The sequence below is a fragment of the Neolamprologus brichardi genome, chromosome 3, assembly GCF_056152115.1.
Source record: "Neolamprologus brichardi isolate AB-2024 chromosome 3, ASM5615211v1, whole genome shotgun sequence".
Classification (NCBI taxonomy): domain Eukaryota; kingdom Metazoa; phylum Chordata; class Actinopteri; order Cichliformes; family Cichlidae; genus Neolamprologus; species Neolamprologus brichardi.
In genome coordinates this window covers 21,594,416-21,619,976 of record NC_142106.1, presented here as the reverse complement: position 1 = coordinate 21,619,976, position 25,561 = coordinate 21,594,416, and the positions used below count along the sequence as shown (strand labels likewise).

Below are 25,561 nucleotides of genomic sequence, written 5' to 3'. Positions count from 1 at the left end.
TTAGATTTTTATGACACAACAGTGGTGAGAGACTTCTCCTCTTTGTAACTTAACGCAATCTTTCCGTTTTCGAGTTTTGGACATGATTTTGGAGTATATCTTTGCAGTAGCGATTGACTGCAAAGTAAAGCAACCGGAAATGTACAACCTCACATCCGGTCTCAAACCAGGAAGTTAGCATTTTCTCATACACAGGGTCTATTCTGTAATTCTCCAGTCGAGGTGCTTGATCAGATTACTGGAATGCAAAACAAACAACAAACAACACAAACAAACAACAAATCTCAAGAAGCAAAGTTAGATAATTATCTGCTAGCAGATATTTATCACAGATGACTGGTGTTTGACTCTGACCACACTGGAAGATGTTATTGTTATTCAACAAAGCATTTAGACATCCCTTAATCAGGCTTCTGGTGCAAGTATCGATTGTATTTCTACTGTTTGTTTTATTGTTTCTTGTTTTCCTGAACAGCACAGACTCATTATTGTAGAACACTCTGTATTTGTCTAATTTATTTAAGGAACCATCACACCATTTTGCATCGTCAACACCTGTTTAATTTTGTTGTATCTTGTAATAAACACCGGTAATTTCAAATATATGGCATAAGTAAGCACATAGATGTATAAATCGTACAGTAGACAACAATGAATGAAATAAAACCAAATGTTTACAACATTTTTCAGTTACAGTTGGGAAATAGCAATCGATTTGTGAAATCTCAAATCTCAAAATTCATTTTTACTTGTTAGATTTTGGTCTTTAATAATGAAGAGTGGGTTTTGTCCTGTTGCTTTTGGACTCTATGTGTTTGATGGTTGGATCCCAGTTCTCATGTGTTACAGATAACTGAAAATGAAAAAAAAGACAATAACCTCATGCAACATCACAGTTTAATGCAAATTGAACTTTAAAAAAAACAGAAGCACAAAGTTTATTCCAGCAAAACAAACAAACCAAAAAAAGTAACATTATAAATATCATAAGAAGTTAAACAGGTTTGCTTCAGAGCAGCATACATGTACTACAGTGTCAGGAAACAGAACTAAAGGGGCTTTCACACTTTTAGATTTGACATCCTGAAATTATGATGCTGTGGAATAACCTCAAAGGACCAAAAAAAATATGTTGTATGTAACTTCTGTTAACATATATCTGTCCCACTGCGCAAGTGTCCAATGAAGGGGGGCATGGCTATGCGCAGGCGGAAAGGGGGACTAGAAGTTTTGGAGGGTCGGTTTTTGTTGTGTGGTTGAACGAAAGAAGGCGACCATCAAAGTTGGCGTTAAAATACCAGTTGTGTGATTATTGGAATAACACTACAAGGATATTATTGAAGAAACCGTAATAACAGGTAACATCACCTCTTTTCACTAGATTTCACTGAGAAAGTCCCACTGATAGCATGAATCAACAACACTCACTGAAACCTGCAACAACAGACAGAAAACAAGTGACACAAACTCACCTCCATATTTGTGTCATTTTCTCTGGTGTTCAGTCCAAAGTCCCTCCTTGTCTTACTAATGTAGAAGAGCATGAGGAAAACAGCCATCAGCAAAACACCATCCAAGGACGCACGCACAACCAGAAGCCAGGAGGAGTCAGGACAATGTGTAGAGACTCCTGGAGTGACACTTTCACTCTGTGTTGTTGCTGTCTGCTCAGTGGAAGCAGGTGGGTTTGAATCTGTGAACAACAAACACAAAAAATATAAATACTAAATCAATAACGATACAGACAAATGCAGTAAAACTAATCATATTATCATACAGGTAAATACAAACATGTAGTGTGGGACTCATGTAATGGGTGGACACAGATGGAAGTATTGTAATAGATATTGCCCCCCCCCCTCCATAATTTCATGCATTCTTATCATTGTTACATTATGCGTTCAGTTCTTTATTACTATTTCTGACACATACTGTGATAACTGGCAATCCAGCTAGGATATTCTGATCAATGATGATTCCCAAGTGTGGCGCTCACGCAGGCACTGAATCGGGCAGCTTTGGGGTCCTGTGTGTTCTACTGCACAGATAGCCTGCAGAGTGCAGCTACGCTGAACTGAAGTGCTTGTGTTTTGTATTTGCAGGTGAGCACAAGTAATGTGTTGATAAACAGAATGATGTTGACGTATGAGAAATGTATTAGAGTAAGGTACTGTCATTAATGGAACACAACGCTAATGTGGGAGTTTGTGATTTACATGATGTACCTGAACTGGTGTTAAACGGGATGTCACATCGCAAATGATTAATATGGGGATCGAGAGGGTAGTCTCCATGCGCAACAATACTAGTTGGAGGAGCATACGAGTGTGCAGAATATTGTAATATGAACATTGGTAGGAAAATACTGAGTAAATGAGTACTTTGTTAACACGTGTTCAGTAGTTATGTGTAAAAGGGGTCCTGTGTGTTCTACTGCACAGATAGCCTGCAGAGTGCAGCTACGCTGAACTGAAGTGCTTGTGTTTTGTATTTGCAGTCGCAAATGAGCAAGTAAAGAGAACGATTCTGAACTCATGCACGCCTGGAAGTGTCATTTGTCCAAGTGTGCAACAAATATTGGAGGCACCGCTGGGATTATTAACGTCGTGTCCCGCGTGATGAAAATAAGGAAGGGGTGTGGCTACAGCAACCACGATGGACCTCGAGGAGCTGGCAGAGACTGTGTCCCAGACACTCTGGAACCTACAACTCGACCAACTCAAAGGGGTATGTGCTGAAGCTAAAATCCCTAGTGGAAATGTCACAACAAGACGAGCGTTAATAAAATTAATTACAGAATCTATGGACAAGGTTATTAATGATGAAGAGCAGGATGTTGCACTCTACTATCTAAAGAAAATGTTAGAAAGTGTCGACCCAGCGATAGGGAGCTCCAGAAACACAGAAAGTGGAGGAGATACAACGAGCTCGCCACAGGGAACTCAGGAAACAAGGGAAGAAGTTGATTTAGCAGAGAGATACGCACAGCTCCAGAGAAACAGCGAAGCACTGCAGGAAGAAATTAGGAGGCTGAGTGAAAGGGTGGAGAGGACACCACCAAGTCATCCAACCACTCCCCAAAATGTGTTTCCTGTCGCAGCCAACCGCCTTTCGGAAGTGACGATAAGGAGGGAATTCAAGATCTGTGGTCAAATTGGGGAGAAGGGCCAAAAGGACAGACTCTCATACACCAACCTGATGCATCAGATTGACAGAGGTCTGAACAAAGGACACAGTGAAGCAGAGGATATAGAGGCTGTGGTGAAGTCTGTCAGCCCAGGTTTGAGTCTTAGAGACATGCTTGAGATAAAACGTGACCTCACCCTCCCCCAATTGAAGGCCATATTAAAGGGGAATTTTAAAGAAGACAGCACCACAGATTTGTATCACAGACTAGTGAACGTCACACAAGACAGCCGTGAGTCTCCCCAAAACTTCCTCTTCAGAGCAATTGAGTTAAAAGAGAGGCTGCTGCTCGCATCGGAAGACACGGGGTCCGATGAACAATACAGCCCTGAGCTCATCCAGAAGAAATTCTTGAGGTCGGTTAGTACTGGGCTACTGAGTGACCCTATCAAGTTTCAGCTCAAGCCCTATCTGGATGACCCTCGGGTGACAGATGAAACCCTCATTGATAAGATGAATGAAGCAGCTAGTGTAGAATCAGAAAGGCAATTGAAGCAAAAGAAAACTACAGGCAGCAAATCTGTAAAAGTAAATGAACTCCAGACAGAAAGGCAAACCAGTCAATTGGGTCTGGGTGTAGCCGAAACTAGGTTGGGGACTCAAGAGCAATCAGCTGAAGTGGTGAAACCCAAGAGCCGCAGAACACCTGTTGTAGCTGCTTCCCGAGAGTCAGAGCTGCATGAAGCGGTCAGGCTGCTGAGAGAGGAGATGGCTGAATTAAGGAGGAGCATCACCACCCCTCAAGGCCCCACTCACCCACTAAGAACCAGTGGGAGGAGGGGATGTAAGGCATGCCAGGAGCAGGGAACCAATGATGGGTGTGAACACTGCTTCAAGTGTGGCCAGCCAGGACACCTTTCCAGAGGCTGTAGAGGGCGAAGGGGGGCAACAGAAAGATCGGAGGGCACTCAAGCGGCAATCCAGACCATTGCCCCTCCTAAATCATTAGTTCCCATCCATGCTGAAGCAGATGACAAGTTGCATGAACTGCTTTGGAATCGAATAAGACAGCTGGAGGCAGAATTAGAGCAGAGTGGCAAGGCTAAAGAGACTGTGGGTGCCACGTATGCCAGTCATCTCTCACTACGCTGTCAGGCTAAGCTAAGAGCCCTGATCGGGAAGAAGTGTATGGTGGATTGTTTCTTTGAAGGGGTAGAAACACAAGCATTGTGGGATACAGGTTCACAGGTGACTATCATTAATGAGAACTGGAGGAAGTCCTGCTTTCCACATATCCAACTGAGAAGCACAAGTGAACTCCTAGGTGAGGATGAGGCTCTGGTGGGTAAAGCAGCGAACCAAACACCCATACCCTTCGCAGGTTGGGTTGAGCTAAAATTTAGACTGGGGTCAACTAGAGATCCACAGCCAGAGTTAGTTGTCCCCGTTCTTGTCTCAAAAGAGCCAGGAGTAGCAGAGCCACCTATCATTGGCTATAATGTGATTGAGCATTTTGTAAAGGATGGAATGGAGCAGCATCCAGACGTTACACCTGCTGTGGTAAAGGAAGCCTTCTCGATTGATTGTAAGAAAGCGGAAGTGCTAATTAACATCGTGCAGCGCTGCTACAAAAATGATGAGGAGGGTGTGGTGAAAGTTGGGAGACAAAAGATAGTAATTCCAGCTGGACAAAGCAGGGAGGTTAAGTGCAGTGTGAATACAGGTCCCCTCCCCCTGAAACAGGAGGTTCTTTTTCAACCAGAGGACATTTCAAAACTACCAGAGGGGGTTAACCTGAATAAAACTGTCATTGGCCTGCAGAGGGGAACCCGGTCCAGGGCGGTTATTCCAGTCACGAATGGTGGCAGCCATGACATCACCCTCCTCCCTCATGTAGTGTTGGGACAACTACAGCAAGTGAAGGCTATTTACCCAGTAGACGTAAGACCAGTAAGTGCTGAAAACATGGGCAAGTTGACGCGTGCTAGTGAAAACACAGGGAGCACCGTCAGCGCCCCAGAACAGCACAAAGGGGAGTATAAAGAGGTGGGCAGTTGCAGCCAAGATTTATGGGACCCACCTGTGTCAGTTGATCACCTGACCCCAGATCAGCAGGAGCAGGTGAGAAAAGTCCTGCGTGAAGAGTGTGCTGCATTTTCAAAAGATGAGAGCGATGTGGGATGCATCCCCTCCCTGAAGTTAAAGATCAGATTGAATGACACAACCCCAGTAAGACGCACATACATCTCAGTCCCCAAGCCACTCCACAAGGAGGTGAAGGAGTATTTAGAGGACCTGTTGAACAGAGGATGGATTCAGAAATCCCGATCCCCCTACTCATCACCCATCGTCTGCGTGCGCAAGAAGGATGGAAGTCTGCGTCTCTGCGTGGATTACCGTGAGTTAAACCGGAAATCCATCCCTGACCGTCACCCCATCCCTCGTGTTCAAGACATGTTAAACAGCCTGACTGGGAGTGCATGGTTCTCAGTGTTGGACCAGGGCAAGGCGTACCACCAGGGTTTCCTGGAGGAAAGTAGCAGACCCCTCACAGCCTTTATCACACCTTGGGGCTTATATGAGTGGGTAAGGATTCCCTTTGGTTTGTCCTCGGCTCCAGCAGAGTTCCAGCGCAGCATGGAAGAGTGCCTTGCAGGCTTGAGGGATGAAATATCTCAGCCATATCTGGATGACAATTTGGTCCACAGCAGATCATTTGAGGACCACCTGCATGATCTGAGGGAGGTCCTGCGCCGCTATCAAGAGCACGGGGTGAAGCTAACCCCCAAAAAGTGTGAAGTGTTCAAGGACAAGGTGAAATTCTTGGGAAAGATTGTATCCAAAGATGGCTACTGCATGGACCCTGCTGAATTGGCACCAGTGCAAGCACTAAAAAACCGCAAACCTGAGACTGTGGGAGACCTAAGGAAAATGCTAGGTTTCCTGTCATACTACCGCCCCTACATTCCAAACTTCTCACGCACTGCCAAGCCACTATACCAGCTGCTATCGACCGGAAAGATTCAAGTGATTACTGACAGAAGATCAACGGTAATCAGGCACAAAGGACAGCGGAAAAAATCAGACCAACTCCACTCAAGCCAGCCAATCACATGGACGGAACAACACCAGGCAGTGCTATGCCAGCTTATAGAACACCTGCTGAGTCCACCACTCCTGGCATACCCTGACTTCGAAAGGCCATTTGTGCTGCACTGCGATGCCTCTCAAGAAGGACTTGGTGCAGTCCTGTACCAGAGACAGCAGGGCCAACTGGTTGTTATTGGGTATGGGTCGAGAACTCTAACAGCTCCAGAAACCAACTACCACCTCCACTCTGGAAAGCTAGAGTTTCTAGCAATGAAGTGGGCAATCTGTGAGAGGTTTCGGGAGTATCTGTATTACGCACCTTCTTTCACAGTGTATACAGATAACAATCCGTTGACCTACGTCCTGACTACAGCGAAGCTAAATGCTACAACACACCGGTGGGTTGCTGAGCTAGCCGATTTTAACTTCTCAATCAAGAATCGGCCGGGAAGGGCTAATGGCGATGCTGATGGTTTATCACGGATGCCACTAGACATGGAGGAGTACATGCGCACATGCTCGCAGGAAATGAAACCAGAGGTAATCACACCTGCGACACAGGTGCTTCAGCTGAAACTCCATGAACATGAGCCATGGATGTGTCCAGCTACCATAACCACAGCATGTGCTGATGTAGAGCATGAACGAGTAATGGCCCCAGTGACACACATCTCCAAAGAGACACTAAAGAAAGCACAGGAGGATGATCCAGTCATTGGCAGGGTGCGAGAATATGTTATGACAGGACAATGGCCTCCTTGGAGAGGAAGAGACAGGGGTGAAGACACTTCAGTTCTAAGCCGGGAAAAGAGTAAGCTGTACCTCGACAAAGACGACATCCTGTACAGGAAATCAGCTGCTCGAGCTCAGCTAGTGTTACCCACAAAATTCCATCAGCTGGTGTACAAGGAGCTCCATGAGGAAATGGGACATCTCGGAGTGGAGCGGACACTCGCCTTGGTCCGTGATCGATTCTATTGGCCACATATGCAAAGACATGTGGAACATTATGTGACTAAGGTGTGCAGTTGCTTGAAACGGAAACGTCCAGGCAAACCAACCAGAGCACCGTTGGTCAACATTGTCACCACATACCCTTTTGAGATGGTCTCAATAGACTTCCTGCATCTGGAGAGTTGTAAAGGAGGATATGAGTACATTCTAGTCGTGATGGATCATTTCACCCGGTTTGCACAGGCATATGCATGCACCAACAAGTCAGCAAGAACAGGAGCAGAAAAGATCTTTGGAGATTTTGTGCTCAAATTTGGATTCCCTGCCCAGTTACATCATGATCAGGGAAGGGAGTTTGAGAACCAGCTGTTTGCCACCCTGGAAAGGTACTGTGGAATCCAGGGGTCACGCACAACACCTTACCATGCAGCGGGGAACGGTCAGGTGGAGAGATTTAATCGGACACTCCTTTCCATGCTGAGGAGCCTGGCAGAGGAAGCCAAGGCAGACTGGAAAAACTCCTTGAGCAAAGTGGTGCATGCGTATAACTGCACACGCAGTGAAGCAACAGGATATGCCCCATATTATCTTCTCTATGGCAGAAACCCCCGCCTACCAGTGGACATCATGTTTGGCCTGGTTCCAGGTGACCAGAGTACTTCTCACAGTGATTATGTCCGTAAGTGGAGAAGTAGGATGCAAGAGGCATACAGATTGGCATCAGAAACAGCTCAGAAAGAGAGGAACAGAGCGAAAAGGCAGTACGATCGGAAGGCTCATGGAGTGGAACTGCAACCGGGATGTCGAGTGCTAGTACGGAACTTCAGAGACCGGGGTGGGCCCGGAAAGCTAAGGTCTTACTGGGAGGAGCGAGTACATGTTGTGTTAGAAAGAAAGCACAACGATAGCCCTGTCTATGCCGTACAGCCAGAGAGAGGACCAGGGAAAGTGAGAGTTCTGCACAGGAACCTCCTACTGCCCTGTGACTTTCTCCCCATTCAGGAGGAGAAGCTGGAGAAAAACAAGAATGGGAAGGAGGATGCCAAACAACAAAGAAAAGGAAAGACCCAAGAAAAGCAGCAGGAGAGTGACCACGACAGCAGTTCAGAGGATGAGGGTGACTGGGGAATTATCACCACACCAGCTGCGGAATCAACCACCCAGATTAGGAGCCAGCTTGGGGCAGAGGCAGAGGAGTTCCAGCCAGAAGAAGCTAACGGAGAACTGTCAAGTGGTGGTGTCAGCAGCGAGTGCCTAGACGAGGGTGGAAAAGGTGGACTGGAGTCAAGTGCATAGGAGGAGGAGGCAGGGCGAAGTGAGCTGTCTGGGGAGGAGGACAGAAGAAGTCAAGAACAGGTGTCGTCATCTGATGAAGAAGACGAGGGAGAGCCCAACTCACAGCCAGTTCCCACAAGAAAGTATCCTTTTCGATGCAGAAATCCACCCAAGACACTCACATATGACACCTTAGGTCAGCCATCAGTCATAAACAGACACAAATGATGTCCACAGCTAAGAAAAAAAACTAAGTTCATTGTCACATGTTGAGTTTACTGTGGTGACAGTTTAAACAGAAGGGAAGTGTTCACAGTAGCAAATGTTAAAAAGAGCAAATTTGACAGAGCAACAACTACATGTATTAGTTTAATAGTTCACATGAGTTAAACAGGGAGTACCAGAACCAGACTAGCTACACATAGAGAGATACTGGCTTGTATGTGAGATATACAACAGTAAATGTGTGTCTGTGTAAAAGGTTACATGGTAGAGTGATAGGTCTACACCTTCAGTCTGATACAGAACACGCCTGAGTGGCGGAGAGACTTTACAGACATTGCCTGGCCAGTAGTGTCTGTTGCTGGTACATGACATAAAGGGGGAGATGTATGTCATGCCAAAGACTGTTACCGGACAGAAAGTATCTTTAGAGGCTGACTCCCAGGGAAGCTAATGCTGTAACCTTCTGTTGAAGACGTGTATTCTGGGAAATCTCTAATGTCGGGATGACATTCATTTTTGGAGGGGAGAGTGTGGGACTCATGTAATGGGTGGACACAGATGGAAGTTTTGTAATAGATATTGCCCCCCCCCCTCCATAATTTCATGCATTCTTATCATTGTTACATTATGCGTTCAGTTCTTTATTACTATTTCTGACACATACTGTGATAACTGGCAATCCAGCTAGGATATTCTGATCAATGATGATTCCCACGGGTGGCGCTCACGCAGGCACTGAATCGGGCAGCTTTGGGGTCCTGTGTGTTCTACTGCACAGATAGCCTGCAGAGTGCAGCTACGCTGAACTGAAGTGCTTGTGTTTTGTATTTGCAGGTGAGCACAAGTAATGTGTTGATAAACAGAATGATGTTGACGTATGAGAAATGTATTAGAGTAAGGTACTGTCATTAATGGAACACAACGCTAATGTGGGAGTTTGTGATTTACATGATGTACCTGAACTGGTGTTAAACGGGATGTCACATCGCAAATGATTAATATGGGGATCGAGAGGGTAGTCTCCATGCGCAACAATACTAGTTGGAGGAGCATACGAGTGTGCAGAATATTGTAATATGAACATTGGTAGGAAAATACTGAGTAAATGAGTACCTTGTTAACACGTGTTCAGTAGTTATGTGTAAAAGGGTCCTGTGTGTTCTACTGCACAGATAGCCTGCAGAGTGCAGCTACGCTGAACTGAAGTGCTTGTGTTTTGTATTTGCAGTCGCAAATGAGCAAGTAAAGAGAACGATTCTGAACTCATGCACGCCTGGAAGTGTCATTTGTCCAAGTGTGCAACAGTATGAAGCACTAAATGCAGCATTAACATGAAGCTTATGTGTAAGTTCAATAGGGAAGATCTGTAATCACTCAGCTGCCTGCTTTCCTGTTCTTTACATCATTATTACTTTTTCAGATAAACCACAAAGTCACGTTCAGTGTCAGTCTCATCACATCAGCTGATGAGACTGACACTGAACGTTGATACTCTTTTACACATTAGACTAGGAAATCTCATATAAAGCGCACTACATATGTTTTCACCTGCATGAGTAGAAACACTCAGCTTTAGTGAAAGATGATGATGATAATGATGATGATGATGATGATGATGATGTTTTCCCCTCAATTTTAGCTCCACCATCACAACTTTAAAAAAATGGTTCACACTTCTTAAACACACATAACCTTAGATTTCAAATAGTTAAAAAACTTTTAATAATATAAAAATGATGTTTTGTATATAATATGTGCTCTGATTAAAAATTATCAGTGCACATTAGGACTGTGAAACTTACTATATTTAAATATCTGCATGTTTTTTAAAGCTTCATAAGAAATATGGTTTATATTTGTGAATGAACAGAGGAATAAATTTATCAGCACAACAGGAAATTAATACTCTGAGATTGGACATCCAGACTTAAACAAAAAACATGGACATTATTTGTCCTGTATTTGATGTTAGAAAGGTATAATGATGTCTCAACCATCAGCTGATCTCTGGCAGTAACAACAATCTCACCTCAAAATCACCAAAAGTTAAAAGTTTTTTTACTATTTTGAAAAGAAACTTACCATCAATGACAAGAACATATTCATTCTCATATGAATCTGGAGACAGAGGGTTTCCATAACCACAGATGTACTTTCCGGTGTCTGACTTGGACGACTGTGTGATGGTTGCATACAGTCCGTACACAGATCCTGGTCTGTGTTCAATGCTGTATCTGCCACTCTCAGATTTGTTATTAGTTGTGTCAATGAGGATCTCCCCTTCATTCTTACAGTCATTCTTACAAAAGAACTTCCTGTGTCCATATGTGTTGTTGGAACAGACCAATGTCATCTTTTCTCCCTCAGTTTGTGTGCGATAAAAACCAACGTTTTTATCCAGATCTGTGAAAAAGAAGAACATTAATTAGTCTGAACTGAACCAGTTTGTGGGGGATGTGTGGCCCCTGGCTCAGCTGCAGGGGAGGAGTGGGGCAGTGAGCTCAAGGGGGCAGTGCCAAGAAGGCTGGAGGGACAGGTGGTGGTGATTTAACCATTGAGGTTTCTCCCTATATATATATTGAAGGCGGAGACCTGAGAGAGAGAGTTTGTGTGCTTATGACTTAATGAGAAGTTGGTGAACTATGTGCCGAAACGCACAGCCACATGTGTGTGGCACTTCTATAAACACCCCACAAGCATACAAGTATGTTGGGTCATTTTTTACACTGTTATATTATGATTATATTTCATGGATCAAATAAGCACAGTAATCATTTCATAATAAATCAGAAAAGTCTGAAAAACACATTCTTACCTGATCCTCTGAGAATCAAAACTTTTTGTTGCATATTTAATGAAGCCATGCAAAATGTTACCTTCATACTATGAACTTAAAGGGCAGCGTTATAGACACTTGAAGTTCACCGGTGTGACTGCAAATGTTTTTTTTGTTTTTTTTCATTTGTCTTATTTTTTGAGGCATTTCTCAGGACTCACAGCTAGAAGATGAGCCTGTATATAAAAAAAGGTGACTAACTTATTTTTAGCATGATGACACTCTTGGAAGATCATCAACTTTTTAGGTCAAACATTTCTTCTGTTGCTCTCCATCATAGGAATTAAATGAGTAGATTTTATCTATTTAAATCATGATATAAACCATGATACTGATGCTCAAAATCAGTTATAGAGAAAAGAAAATCTGAACAAAAGCAATATTTTGCTTTAGACTTTGCGTGTCATTAAAAATCATCGTTTGATCGGTCCAGCTTCCTCCTGTGAAACCTGTACTAGTGAGCTGCTGCTACAGACCACCAAGTTCTAATATCCAGTATCTCCAGGTCACATGTACAAAGCTGCAGTCAGTCACTGGAGACCTTAATATTGACTGGTTCTCACATACCTGTATTTAGCCACGTCCCTGCTCAAGAAGATTTTGTGTGATCAACTCGACAATAATAATGATGAATGTGATGTGTTTGAAAACTCTTTCATTTGTTTACTGCCTCATATACCAACTGCTACACCTGCTGCACCCTCTCACCTCTGGTGGTGTTTGAGGGAGAGAAAAAATTGAAATGAACATAAACTTAAATGCAACATAAGCATCATGTCAGTGGCTGCCTTATCTGTATGTTTAGGATCATTGTCCTCCTGCATTGACTGAAACTGAAGGACTGTTTGTTAACTTCAGTGAGAACTCTGACATTTCTAAACTGAAGTTTATTTATATAGAAGAAAGTGTTAACAAGCTCAAAAGTTGATGTGAGCAGTAAATAAAAAGGGTTAAACACACAGTATCGCTCTCAAACTGCTCCTCTTCCTGGAGTGAAGCACAGCCTGATAACCCTCCCTCTTCTTCCTGCTCTTAAACACAGCACCTCCTCTCTGTCCACGTGTTTCCTCATTCCCTCCCCTTCAGATCTGCACTTTGAAGATGGGTGTAACCAAAATGTGGTGACGTGTAAGAGCTGACAGGCTCCATTCACTGCAGAAACATATTGTTGAGATCAGAGATCACAATAGTTTCAGTTATAAGGAAGAGAAACTCACACAGTCACTGACACTGAGAGGAGAAATGGCGCAGAAAGGAGTTCAGCTGGACCGAGAAACCTTCTCTTGTTCCATCTGTTTGGATCTACTGAAGGATCCGGTGACTACAGCCTGTGGACACAGCTACTGCAGGAACTGTATTAAAAGTTTCTGGGATGAAGAGGACAGGAAGGGAATCCACAGCTGCCCTCAGTGCAGGAAGACTTTCATACTGAGGCCTGTCCTGGAGGAAAACACCATGTTAGCAGCTTTAGTGGAGCAGCTGAAGAAGACTGGACTCCAAGCTGCTCCAGCTGATCACTGCTATGCTGGACCTGAAGATGTGGCCTGTGATGTCTGCACTGGGAGGAAGCTGAAAGCCATCAAGTCCTGTTTAATCTGTCTGGCCTCTTACTGTGAGAAACACCTCCAACCTCACTATGATGCAGCTCCATTAAAGAAACACAAGCTGGTGGCCCCCTCCAAGAAGCTCCAGGAGAACATCTGCTCTCGTCATGATGAGGTGATGAAGATTTTCTGTCGTACTGATCAGCAGAGTATCTGTTATCTCTGCTTGATGGATGAACATAAAGGCCATGAAACAGTCCCAGCTGCAGCAGAAAGGACTGAGAAGCAGAAGGAGCTCGAGGTGAGACGACTAAACATCCAGCAGAGAATCCAGGAGCGAGAGAAAGATGTGAAGCTGCTTCAACAGGAGGTGGAGGCCATCAATGGCTCTGCTGATAAAGCAGTGGAGGACAGTGAGAAGATGTTCACTGAGCTGATCCGTCTCATGCAGAAAAGAAGCTCTGATGTGAAGCAGCAGGTCAGATCCCAGCAGGAAACTGAAGTGAGTCGAGTCAAAGAGCTTCAGGAGAAGCTGGAGCAGGAGATCGCTGAGCTGAAGAGGAAAGACGGCGAGCTGGAGCAGCTCTCACACACAGAGGATCACAACCAGTTTCTACACAACTACCCCTCACTGTCAGCACTCAGTGAGTCTACACACTCATCCAGCATCAATATTCGTCCTCTGAGGTACTTTGAGGATGTGACAGCAGCTGTGTCAGAGACCAGAGATAAACTACAGGACATTCTGAGAGAGGAATGGACAAACATCTCACTGACAGTCACTGAAGAGGATGTTTTACTGTCACCACCAGAGCCAAAGACCAGAGCTGAATTCTTAAAATATTCACGTGAAATCACACTGGATCCAAACACAGCAAACAGATATCTGTTATTATCTGAGGGGAACAGAAAAGCAACTTTAATGGAACAACAACAGTCTTATTCTGATCATCCAGACAGATTCACTGAATATTGTCAGGTCTTGAGTAGAGAGAGTCTGACTGGACGTTGTTACTGGGAGGTGGAGTTTAGAGGGGGAACAGTTTCAGTAGCAGTCGCATACAAGAATATCAGCAGAGCAGGGGGGGGTATTAAATGTAGATTTGGAAACAATGACAAATCTTGGGAATTACATTGTGAAACAAGCAGTTTTCAATTTTGGCACAATAGTTTCCTCAATGTCCTCTCAGATCCTCGGTCCTCCAGAGTAGGAGTGTACCTGGATCACAGAGCAGGTATTCTGTCTTTCTACAGCGTCTCTGAAACCATGACTCTCCTCCACAGAGTCCAGACCACATTCACTCAGCCGCTCTATGCTGGATTTTGTGTTTGGGATGATGGAGACACTGCAGAGTTGATCAAAGTCAAATAGAGAAGACAGGTTCATGTTGATCCCTGACCATTATATGTACTTGTGTAGTTTCTAAATGAGGCTTTACATTTTAGAAGCTGAGAAGTTCAGTGGTCCATTGATGTGTGAAAATAATATTGCACTGATTCAAACTGTACTTACATTTATATACCTTACATCAATATAAATCTGAATTTGTTCTTATGGCTGATAATCATGTGAGTTTAAATGATACTACTCTTCATATTCAGCATGTTTGAAATCTGTCATCAGTCTGGTTAGTGGTTTTATTCTGTAGTTGCTGTAGTGGGTTGTCAAATGCAACAATATATCGGAGCTGCAGTGATTCATCATTTAGTCAGTGATTAGAGAATTGATTGTTTTATCATTGTTTTAGTCACATTTAAAGCTGGTTCCAGTTTCTGAAATGTGAAGATTGTTGATTTTCTTGATCATATATGACTGTAAACTTAATGTCTTTGAGGTTTGAACTTTTAAAATGTAACAAAAATTTAATACTTAATGTTTGACATTTAATATTATTTTTCATATGAAAAGATTGATCACACTCGATCATTTATACATTTAAATACAGACACTAAATAACACAGGCCTGTATATTGTGGAGGTCAAACTTTTGTCTTTGCCCTGAGCTGTGTCTGGCAGGCAGAGCGTCTCCACAAATCTGACGCTTCTGATTTGGAGAAAATGAGCTGAGGGAGACACCTGGTGGACAAACACAGACATGACAGGAAGAAAGACTAAAGTGCAGAGTGGAGACAAACAGCTAGAAATACTTGTTGGAAAGGATTGTCATGCTTCAGAAAAACACACAGCACACACTCTAACAGTCCTTTATTTGCACTGAAGGAGACACGTGAAGAAACCAAATCACACAATAATGACGTGAACACATTTATAGTCAGTGTTCAAGATTATGGATAGAAATGAAAATCATGGAGCATTTATGCATTGTTACGTCTGTGTCACAGAAACTGTTCAGCTATTCTCTGTTTATTAGTCTATTTATCAGGAACCTCTGTTGATTTTATATGTAAAGGATTTTTCTTCTATCACTGAACCTTTTAAGGGTTTTCTCATAGTAGTTTTGGGGAGTTTTTAATTAGATTTACAGCTTCAGAATAACTTTGTGATGTCAGATTAGAAAGTCTGTGTCCAACCCAGGTGTTTGATCAGATGTTTGATCCCTGCAAGGTTGGATTTTTTTCTATGAATGTTGAATTTGTTGTATTTGATTTGAGTTAGATTTTTACTGATGAATGATTCGTTGTAAAAAGTTGATCTACCAACAGCTTATTTCCTTGTTATTGTGATTAAAATGTCAAACAAATATATTTTCCACTTTTTGTGTGACAGATGCAGGAATTTCTCTGTCCTGCATGTGGAGAAATCTGCTGTTAAATCAGAACATTAACAGGTTTCAGGTTGTATTCAAACACATATTACTGTGTATCATGTGTCAGCAGGCATGTGTTAACAGGGACTATAAGACACTTTAGTGGCTTTAATGCATATTTATATGTTTAACACAGTAAGGTGCACAGGTTCATTATACTAAAAAGAGGGAGGAGATGTGCTTCCAAGATTTATTATCCAGACAGGGAAAGCAACTTCACATTCAACCATACAGGAAAGAGGAGTTCAGGACTGAGGCTTACCAGCAGGTGAGAATGGACAACACAAGGGGAAAGCGGATTCATCAAATAAATAAATAAATAAATAAGTAAAAATAGATCAACAGTAACACTGTTTCGTCTTCCGTGGACTCTGTATCGCCTGAATCAGATAACTCCGCTACTGTGTGTTTGAACTCTAAAGACATTATTCAGAGTGACACCTCGGTGTCAAGTTGAAACTGTCTTTGGCACCATTAACCTAGTTTGCCCAGTGACTGTTCCTGCTCCTGAGCTCCGCTCTGCACTTCCAGTTCCTGTTTCCAGGGCAGCTCGGGCCCAGCTTCCCCTTGCACCTTTACCGGTTCCTCGGGTGGGGGTGGCTGAGGTCCAGCTGGTCCCTGCTTCAGTTGCCAGGCTAACTGAGGCTGTATTCATCCCTGCACCCGTACCTGCTCCTTGGGTGAGGATGGCGGACACCCAGTTATTGCCAATGCCTGTCCAGGTCCTCGAGTGAAGGCAACTGTGACCCGTTTCAGTTCCCTGGGTGGGAGCAGAAGAGGTCCAGCTAGCTGCTGCGCCTACACGGGCTCCCAGGGTAAAGACAGGAAGAATCCAGCTCGTCCCTGCGCCCGTATCTGTTCCTCGGGTGGGGATGGCTGGTGTTCGGCCAGGCCCAGTGCTTTTTGACAAAGCTCAGACAGACTGTTGTGCAGCTACAGTTAGCTTCGCCTCAGCTGGACTTTTCTGCACCTGCTGGCTCTGCATTCGACTCTGCTGGGGGTTCAGGAGAACTGCTCCGGCACCTCCTCGTCTCTCCGCTGGCGGCTCTGGTGAACTGGTTCATCCGCCACCTGCTCCATCATCTGTGGCTGCCACGTTACCATCTGGTCCAGTCTCGTCGGCTGTGGTTACCACACCATCGTCTGGTTCTGCACCCACCAAGCCTCCACCAGTACGCCCGGTGCCCGAGAATCATCGGCCACGCCCACTTCCAGAAAACAACATGGATGTGCAGTTTTTCACTAAAACATGTTTTTATCTCAGATGTAAATTTATCCAGTGAATCGTTGAAACTGTGAAAAATTAGCTTGTTTGTGTTTTGTGACATAAAACACTCAGTGTTCACAACACTCATGTGTGGAAATGTTCTGATAATGTGTGTTTGGAGCTGATAACGAGTTAAGACAGCCAGCAAATGTGTGCCCTCGATAATTGTTCTTTTAACAATGCTGGTTAATTCTGTCGTGTTCATGTTGATTCTTAGTAGCAGTGTGTGGTCAGTGTGGTTTGTGCTCGGCTGCAGGGGAGGAGTGGAGCAGTGGGCTCAGGGTGTGGTGTCAGGGGATACTGGTTGTTACAACCAGCAAGCATCATCTAAACACACCTTCCCTACTTTAAACAGCGAAATAAATGAGATTCATGGTACGATCCAGAGGATTTCTGAAACAGGTTTCCAGCCTTACATTTCCAGTTTGAATTAACGACACATTAGTGAATGCTCTTTATCAGCTTCCAGGCTCAAGCTGAATAAAGTGCACTTTGTTCTGCGTAACGCAAATGATGATGTGGTGCACAATTCCCTGGATCACAGCAAGTCTGTTGCACAAGAGGAGAAACTGTTGATGTGGGAAGCATAAAACAGGCGTGCACTGCTGAGTGTTTTTGTGTGATGGGGATGAAATAAGATGTGTTAACACTCACAGTCTGACCACTTGTGTCTCATAGCGATCATGGAAAACACATGACATAAATGATATCATGACCCTGCTCACTTGGTGGGTTTGGGCAGTGTGAATAACCCTCTCAAATCTGCAGGGGAATTAGCAGGTGTAACGTTGTCACTACTGGAGGTGAAACATTGTCATTGTTTAAAGAGGGAGGATACTTACACACTTCATAAACCAGCGAGAAGACCTTTTCCCAGAAATAGAGTTTTGATTAGTGGAACTGACAAACAGTTTGAGGCTGATTTGGCTGATATGGGTGAATATTGTGCAGATAATGATAATGTGAGACACTTACTGACATGTACAGATGGATTTTCTAAGTATGCATGCAGGTGTCTTCAAACCAAGGCAGGAGCATCTGTTGCATCTGCTTTTGAGGATGAGTGAGGGACGTGTACCTGTTAAACTTCCAACAGATGAAGGCGAGGAGTTTAATAATAAACATTTCCATCAACTGATGGTTCAGTTTAACATCACACATTTCTCTGCATAAAGCCAGATTGAACCAAGTGTTGTGGAGCATTTTAACAAAAGTTTTAAGGGCCGTATGTGAAAATACTTCACATCTGTTAACTTATGAAGACATGTAAATGTGGTCCAGGACCTTGTGCTGTCAAGGCCAAGCGGTACAGAGAGGGGGTTTCTCCAGGTGTGTGGTGGAGTGAGGAGAAGAACAACATGTTTAACCTTTCCTTTCCTTTTTCAGAGCAGAGGTGCAGACAGGAGGGCAGGCGGGTGAGTTTTCAGACTTACTCCGGGAAGCTGAGAGGAAGAGCAGCGGCAGCAAGCAGGTAAGTTTCCAGCAGGCAGTGAACAGACAAAGAGGACCAGCATCAAAATTTCCCCTCAGAGGTGAAACAAGATCAAGATAAAGAAGACTTTAACACATTGTAAAGGCGGCACCACAGAAGAGGGAGACTTTAATGTGGCTGATACGCAGAGGTGGCAAAAGTACACACATGTTGTACTTAAGTAGAAGTACAGATACCTGTGTTAAAAAATGCTCCAGTAAAAGTTAAAGTACTGATTCAATGTCTTTACTTAAGTAAAAGTGAAAAAGTACAGGCTCTGAAATGTACTCAGAGTAAGAAAGTAAAAAGTAGCTGAGCTCTGCCTCATGAGCAGAGAAAAAGAAGGAAAATAAAAAGTGGCTCTATTTTCTGTTGCCTACATTGTAGAGGGGACTTTGTCTCTAAACAGGAAAATGAGGAGTCAGGGGTTAAAGTGGATTCAGCAGGTGGAGGAACCCTAAAATCAGTTGCAATGGCTCAGTGTTGGAAAACATTCACGACTCAGTATAATTACTGCTGAGAGCTTCAGTAGATTTTCTGAATGTACAGGCTGTGATCAGCTGACCTGCTGCTCTTTGTGGATTTACACAAGTGAATTCAACCAGATGTCAGCAGATGTTTCATTAGTTGAACTGATTTCCATCCTCTACACTGACAGTAAATTATTTATGCTGTCTTTATATTAGACACTATTCAGCTGGTATGAAGGTGGAATTCAGTGAATCTAAGCATCATCAGCTTAACTTCAAATTCATCTCTGCTACACTTGATGTAACCAAACTCCGAGCATGAAACCACAGCCACTGTGCAGCAGTCACACACTGTTCTGTACTTAAATCCATCACAGTGCAGCAAACTAACCTGTTTATCCTGCACTAACCTGCAACTTTCAAATAAACCAGTGAGTCTGAAAGGAACTTTTAAAGAACACCGATCACATGACCTGTTTAGTTTTGCCTCATTTATTTTCTGATGAGAAACGCCCCCTGTTGGCTAATGCTCAACTTATCTGTGAGGTCTGATGAAATGAAAATCTATTACACTGATATTTAGTTTTTATCTTGCAGGTCAGTGAGTGAAATGCACCCGGTAAAATCAACAGAAAAAACTTCACATGTTCTTCCACGTTCGTAGAGAGGAGCTCATGGTTCGTAGAGACAGCTGCCAGAGACGGAGAAACGCAAGGACAGGTACAGATAAACTCAGCCTGAAAACATCTAAACATGTTACTGGAGTAACAAAACAACACACTTCACTCTGATGTCAACAGACAATTTTACATCTTGTAGCTGAAAGTGTGCACAGAATAATGATCATGATTTGGATCACAGACGACCATTATCTCTTCATGTGCTGGTGAGCTGCACTGAAACTGTGGCTGGGTAGACTCTGTCAAGGGTCAAGTGTCTGTTATTGTCATTACCATGTGCAGTCGTACAGTACAGAGTGAAATGACAGCTTTCCTCCAAGGGCCTGGTGCTACATATGACATATAATAGAAAAACATGGGACTACGTAAAGTGCAATGTGCAAAAAATTGGAAAGAAAACAAGACAAGACAGTGCAACACTAGAAAGAACAGGACACAGACACAAGACAGTGCGTGTGTGTGTGTGTGTGTGTGTGTGTGTGTCAGTCCAGTCACTGAGTGTTCAGGAGTCTGACGGCTTGGGGGAAGAAACTGTTCCATAGTCTGGCAGTGAGGGCCCGAATGCTCCGGTACCTCTTTCCAGAAGGCAGCAGGGTGAAAAGTGTGTGTGAGGTCCTCCATAGTGCTGGTGGCGTTGCAGATGGAGCGGGTGCTGAAAGTGTCCTTGGTGGAGGGAAGAGAGGCTCCAATGATCTTCTCAGCTGCTCTCACTATCCATTGTAGGGTATTGCAATCCGATATGGTGCAGTTACCACACCAGGCAGTGATGCAGCTGCTCAGGATGCTCTCGACAGTCCCTCTGTAGAAGATGGTAAGAATGGAGGATGGCAGATGGGCCTTCCTCTTCTTCTGCAGGAAGTAGACACGCTGCTGGGCTTTTTGGTTATGGAGCTGGTGTTGAGGAACCAGGAGAGGTTCTCCACCAGATAGAGACCAAGGAATCTGGTGCTCTTGACAACCTCCACAGAGGATCTATTGATGTTAAGTGGGCAGTGATCTCTCTGTGCTCTCCTGAAGTCAACAATCATCTCTTTTGTTTTGTCCACATTCAGAGACAGGTTGTCAGCTCTGAGATGAGTTTGAATCCCTGTGATCTTGACCTCAAGTTCAGAGTCAACTTTTCTGAGATCACCTGTGATTTTCACATTTACCAGAAGTGCAGCTGCTGAGAGGCTGAGGGGTAGCCGCCAAAATGTTTCAGAAGATGAAAAAGTTCATGTGAGACTAAATTCAGCTCTGTTAATTTTTTTATACTTTTATTTAAAACATATACATGTGTGTGAAAAGGTTCTTCCTCAAATCAAATTTTATCGTCACAGGGAGAAGATGATCTGCAGGATCCTGCTGCTCAACATCCTCTGTGAACTCTTCATCAGTAATAACGTCTCGGTCTTGTATCAGGTTCATGAAGGTGTTGAGGTGTCAGAGTCTCAGGATGAAAAGTTTTCAGGACGAGTCCAGAGTGACAAAGACGCCCTCAGAGAAGGACAAATCAGACTTCAACTGTCCAGACTCAGGACTGATGACTCGGGTCTGTACCTGTGTGAGGTGGAGACAGGTCATTGGTCCAGATCTGCCAGCTGTCCACTCAACATCACTGGTATAATATGATGCTATGATAACTATTTTAAAAATATAGTTATTCGTGTTACTGAATGAATTATCAAAATAGAATTATCTGCTAAGAACTCAGTTAGTATTTACTGTGATTATGTACAAATGCATGATGTGCTGTGGAAATCAAACATCCAGATTGTCCTCATTTTAATGCCTAACGTGAGCAAGTGTCAACAAACCTTTTTTCATCCTTTCCAGCAGCTGCTGATCAGCACCAACCTCAGAAACTAAAGAAAAAAAACAGAAGAAGAGAAGTGCAGGATGAAAGGTTTCTACATTTCACTTGTGCTATCAGTAGTTATAAGACTGGTGTGTGCTTTACTTTGTTGTGTTTTCAGATAGAAACCAAAAAGACAAAGCGCTTTAGAAGCAGAAAAGACATTTAGCTTCTTAAATAAAATAAATGAAGATCCATCCATTCATCCCTGCTTTTTTAGTTCAGGGTCACAGGAGGGCTGGAGCCAATCCCACCTAAATGGGCAAGAAACGGGATCCACAGGGAACAGCTAGCATAGACTTATAGAAACAACTCACTGTGAATAATGATGTTATAATGTTTCACTTACTTCACTTACTTCTTTTTCAGTCACGCCAAATGACTTAATTACAGTAACAGGTAAAATGAAATCCTTGTCATGCTCCTTCGATATTACCTCCCTCTTTCCTGTCTGGGACTTTCACAGCATTGGTCCCACATTGATTGGATACTATGGAGATTTTTGACTCTTTTCAGTCTGGCATTCAAAGCAGCACTCCACTGAGACCGCTCTCTTAAGGGTCTATATTATAGACCCTTAAGAGAGCGGTCTTCTCTGTGTCAGAAGCCATTAAAAGATCATTATAGACTCTATAATGATCTTTTAATGGCTTCTGACACAGAGAATTGTTCTAAAAGCTTTTTGCTTGATCTCAGCACAGCTTTCGATACCATTGACCACAAAATCCTATGTAATGTGCTATTTGGCTGGTACATCTGGCTCTGCCTTAGACGGGTATTCTTCCTATTTTTTAGATAGGACCTTCTCTGTTAGGACAGACAGGTTCTCCTCTGACATTGCCCCCCTAAACTACGGGATCCCACAAGGTTCAGTTTTGGGTCCACTAAAATTTTCCTTTAGCTGGCATTATTCAGTCTTTTAGTGACCTTTCTTCCTTTAGGCCCCATCAGCTGGATAGGTTGTCCACCCTAATCCAGTGCTCAACTCAGGTTTCTGATTAGCTCTCTAGCAATGACCTTGTTTTAAACATGAACACGACTGAGGCCGTGATCATAGCACCTCTTTAACTACATTCTAAAATCAGTCAGGTTCTTGCTTATAAGATAAGATAAGATAAGACTTTATTGATCCCACGACGGGGAAATTTTTGCTTTACCTCAGCTCAGGTACAGATATCAGAAGGAAAACACAAAAAATACAAATAAGTACAAACAATAAAAATAAGGAAGATAATACACTATATATAACGGTAGCATACACAGCATGTGATTGTGGATATGGTTGTGGAAATGTGCAATACATAAACTATCTAGCTTAAAATAACTATTGTACCACTACTATTCCTATGTATAGGCATGTACACACACACATGTACACACTAAATATACATATGTATACATATACATACAATTATACCTGCACACGTCCATACACATAGAAGGTCCATTATGCATGAAGTGGTGACCGTGGATGTTCTCAGTGTCCAGTGACTTATGACATCGTGATTGAGGAGTTATAGAGTCTAACTGTTGTTGGGATGAATGGTCTGCGAAAGCGCTCCTTCCTGCAGCGATGGTGTTTCAGTCTCTGACTAAAGGAGCTGCTCAGCACACTCACAGACTCATGCAGTTGGTGATGTGGGTTGTTCATGATGGATGTCAGCTTTACTAACATCATCCTTTGAGGCCTTCTGGTAAGTCAAAGAGTAATGTTTGATTCTTCTCTGGGCCTTGACTCACATGTAAAATCTTTGTCTAGTTCCTGATTCTTTGCTTTAAGGAATATTTCTAAACTGCATTCATTGTAACAGGATTTAAAGCTTTAAAAGATTTGAGAGCAGTTTTAGAAAAAAAGCATTTACCTCCCACTATTGCATCAAATATCTTTGCTCTAGTTTTGGGAGTGAAATTCAAATTTTGTTTTTATTAGTCTGTTATTTAGCATTGATCAACAAGTATAAAATTACAGTTCTTCACGATTTTAGCTCAATACGCCCTTTTTCTCATTACTCTCTTTGGACATCAGCTTGTCTCCTCACCTTTGTCCTGTCCTGATGTATGAAATTACACGTGTGTCAAAGCCCCGAGCAGATCGTGTCATTTTATGGGCACAGGTTTTCTTTGCCCTGTAAGAAGTCAGCTGATTCATGCAAATTGTAGCTTTAAGAGCACATTTGCCTGTGAGATTGTGAATCTGCTGCAGCACTCGCCAAACTGACTCTTGTGAGCATGGTAGCTGCTTTGTGTGATTCACTTCTGGGTTCTGTGAGCATGGGTTGTTCAACTTATTCCTGAGGAACTGAATTTCATGAGTGGGCATTGAACACCTGCACCCATAAAAGTACAGTACATCATTTCATCGTTATGATGTTTTAAGTTGCAGGGGAATGTTGACATAAATATAATTTCATGTTAGTCCCTCCTACAAAAGAGCCCAGCTCCTGCAGCCTCCTCTCTTCTCCATGTGAGCTCCTGGAGCATGTTAGGGAAGGAGTAATCGTTCACTATTTATTTAATTATCAACTCAGTTTAATTTCTGGCACAAAGGCAGGAAGATGGAGGACAGTGGACACTTCTGGTCCAAAAACCTTACACAATGGCAGCATGAAGCTAAAACTGAGGATTCACAAACTACTGTGTGACATTATGTTGGCTACAGTCATATTTTACATAGACACCCCCCCCCCCCCCCCCCCACACACACACACACACACACACACACACACTCTGAGATGTTATCTGAACATGGACATAAATAGCGATTTTAGTGAATATGTGCTTGTTTGTTGTTGTTTTTCATGAAGCACAATGTAACAATATCCATGACTGTAAAGAAACATACTTATTGGGTACAATCCATTTATTGAGTCTTAATCACTGATTACTACTAAGATATTGCAGTGCATAACGACAGAGGAGCCAGTGATTTGTTTTACTAGTAACGGTGACATCACATTCTTGAGAGCTACTTTTTGCTGTAAACGATGCACCGATATTTACCCGTGTCGCTGACCCTCAGATCAGTTAGGAGACATTTGAGTCGTCCTTTCGTGGCGAGCTGTGGATCACACTGCAGTCGTCCCCTGTAGATCTCATGTACATAAGGTTCAGTGTCAAATCCAATTCTGTAAGAGTAAATGCTAGTCTTGCCTCGTGGCAAGAAGGTTTTGGATTTAAACCCAAACAAAGACGCCATCAACATAAAATAGATGCTAAATAGACGATCTTAGCATGCAGCCTTCTCAAGAGTTTGACTTGCTGGTTAAATAAAGATTAAAACACAGCTCTAAACTATGAGTGCTTCCTCCATGTGGACAGAGGAAGCACACAATAAGAAGAACTACCAGCCTGAGATACAACATCAAGGCCAGAAGAAGATAAATAAAGATCATTTCTAAGAGTGAATTATGCAAAACTACTCTAGTCCAATAATAGTCAAAGGGAGCTGGAAATGAGCCAAATATGTGCACATGAACCAATCAGCGACTCTTATTCAGAAACACTACACAGAAACTTACTGTGCAACACTGAACAAGGAATAATTCTCTGTTCATGAATAAATCATTGTATCAAGTATTAGTTGACCAGAAATGTAATTTCAATCCAGATATTTACTTAATATCTCATATAACATGTCAAATGAATTAAAATATTTTAAATTATTGAATGTTTCAATTATTCCAATATTTTCTGTTTATGTTTCTGTGCTTTCTGAATGAGAGCTTCAATCATGGGGAACTCTTCATACCACACAAACTTGGTGGTAAAGTGGTAAAACATTGTAAAACAGGCTTATTAAGTTTTATTAATTAATGCAATACTTTGTTTTGATATTAAAACACGAGAATGATTCTGAGCTTAATAAAGCAGCTGCTCACCCAATGCAGGACAGAAGAGAGGCGCACTGAATATTGAAATAAAGAGAGCTGTGCAGCCGACATTCTTCATAAGACCTAAAGTGTGAAACCACAGAACAACACCCTTTAACTACAGCATTATTTAAATAATTCTGTTCAGAGGA

The 25,561-nt window shown here is 42.9% G+C and overlaps 2 protein-coding genes across 3 annotated transcripts in view; one reads left to right on the top strand and one right to left on the bottom strand.

The window, feature by feature from the left end:
- Positions 1 to 766: 766 nt before the first annotated feature.
- LOC148103868 (polymeric immunoglobulin receptor-like) overlaps positions 767 to 25,561 on the bottom strand; it is an 89,462-nt gene continuing 64,667 nt past the window's right edge. Inside the window, exons 5-7 of the mRNA XM_087838229.1 lie at positions 10,753 to 11,073; positions 1,473 to 1,660; positions 767 to 853 (exon numbers count right to left, since the gene is read on the bottom strand). Coding sequence (XP_087694355.1) covers positions 767 to 853; positions 1,473 to 1,660; positions 10,753 to 11,073 — 596 coding nt within the window. The remainder of the gene's footprint in view (positions 854 to 1,472; positions 1,661 to 10,752; positions 11,074 to 25,561) is intronic.
- Positions 12,749 to 14,593, top strand: LOC118455941 (tripartite motif-containing protein 16-like). 2 transcript variants are annotated; one of them, XM_087834129.1, is made up of 2 exons: positions 12,749 to 12,783; positions 12,919 to 14,593. In XM_087834129.1, exons 1-2 carry the CDS (start codon positions 12,749 to 12,751, stop codon positions 14,420 to 14,422), a joined length of 1,539 nt encoding a protein of 512 aa, XP_087690255.1. In that variant the 3' UTR covers positions 14,423 to 14,593. The 2 variants fall into 2 exon arrangements, with proteins under 2 accessions (XP_087690255.1, XP_087690253.1); XM_087834127.1 differs by having other exon boundaries at positions 12,749 to 13,217; positions 13,290 to 14,593.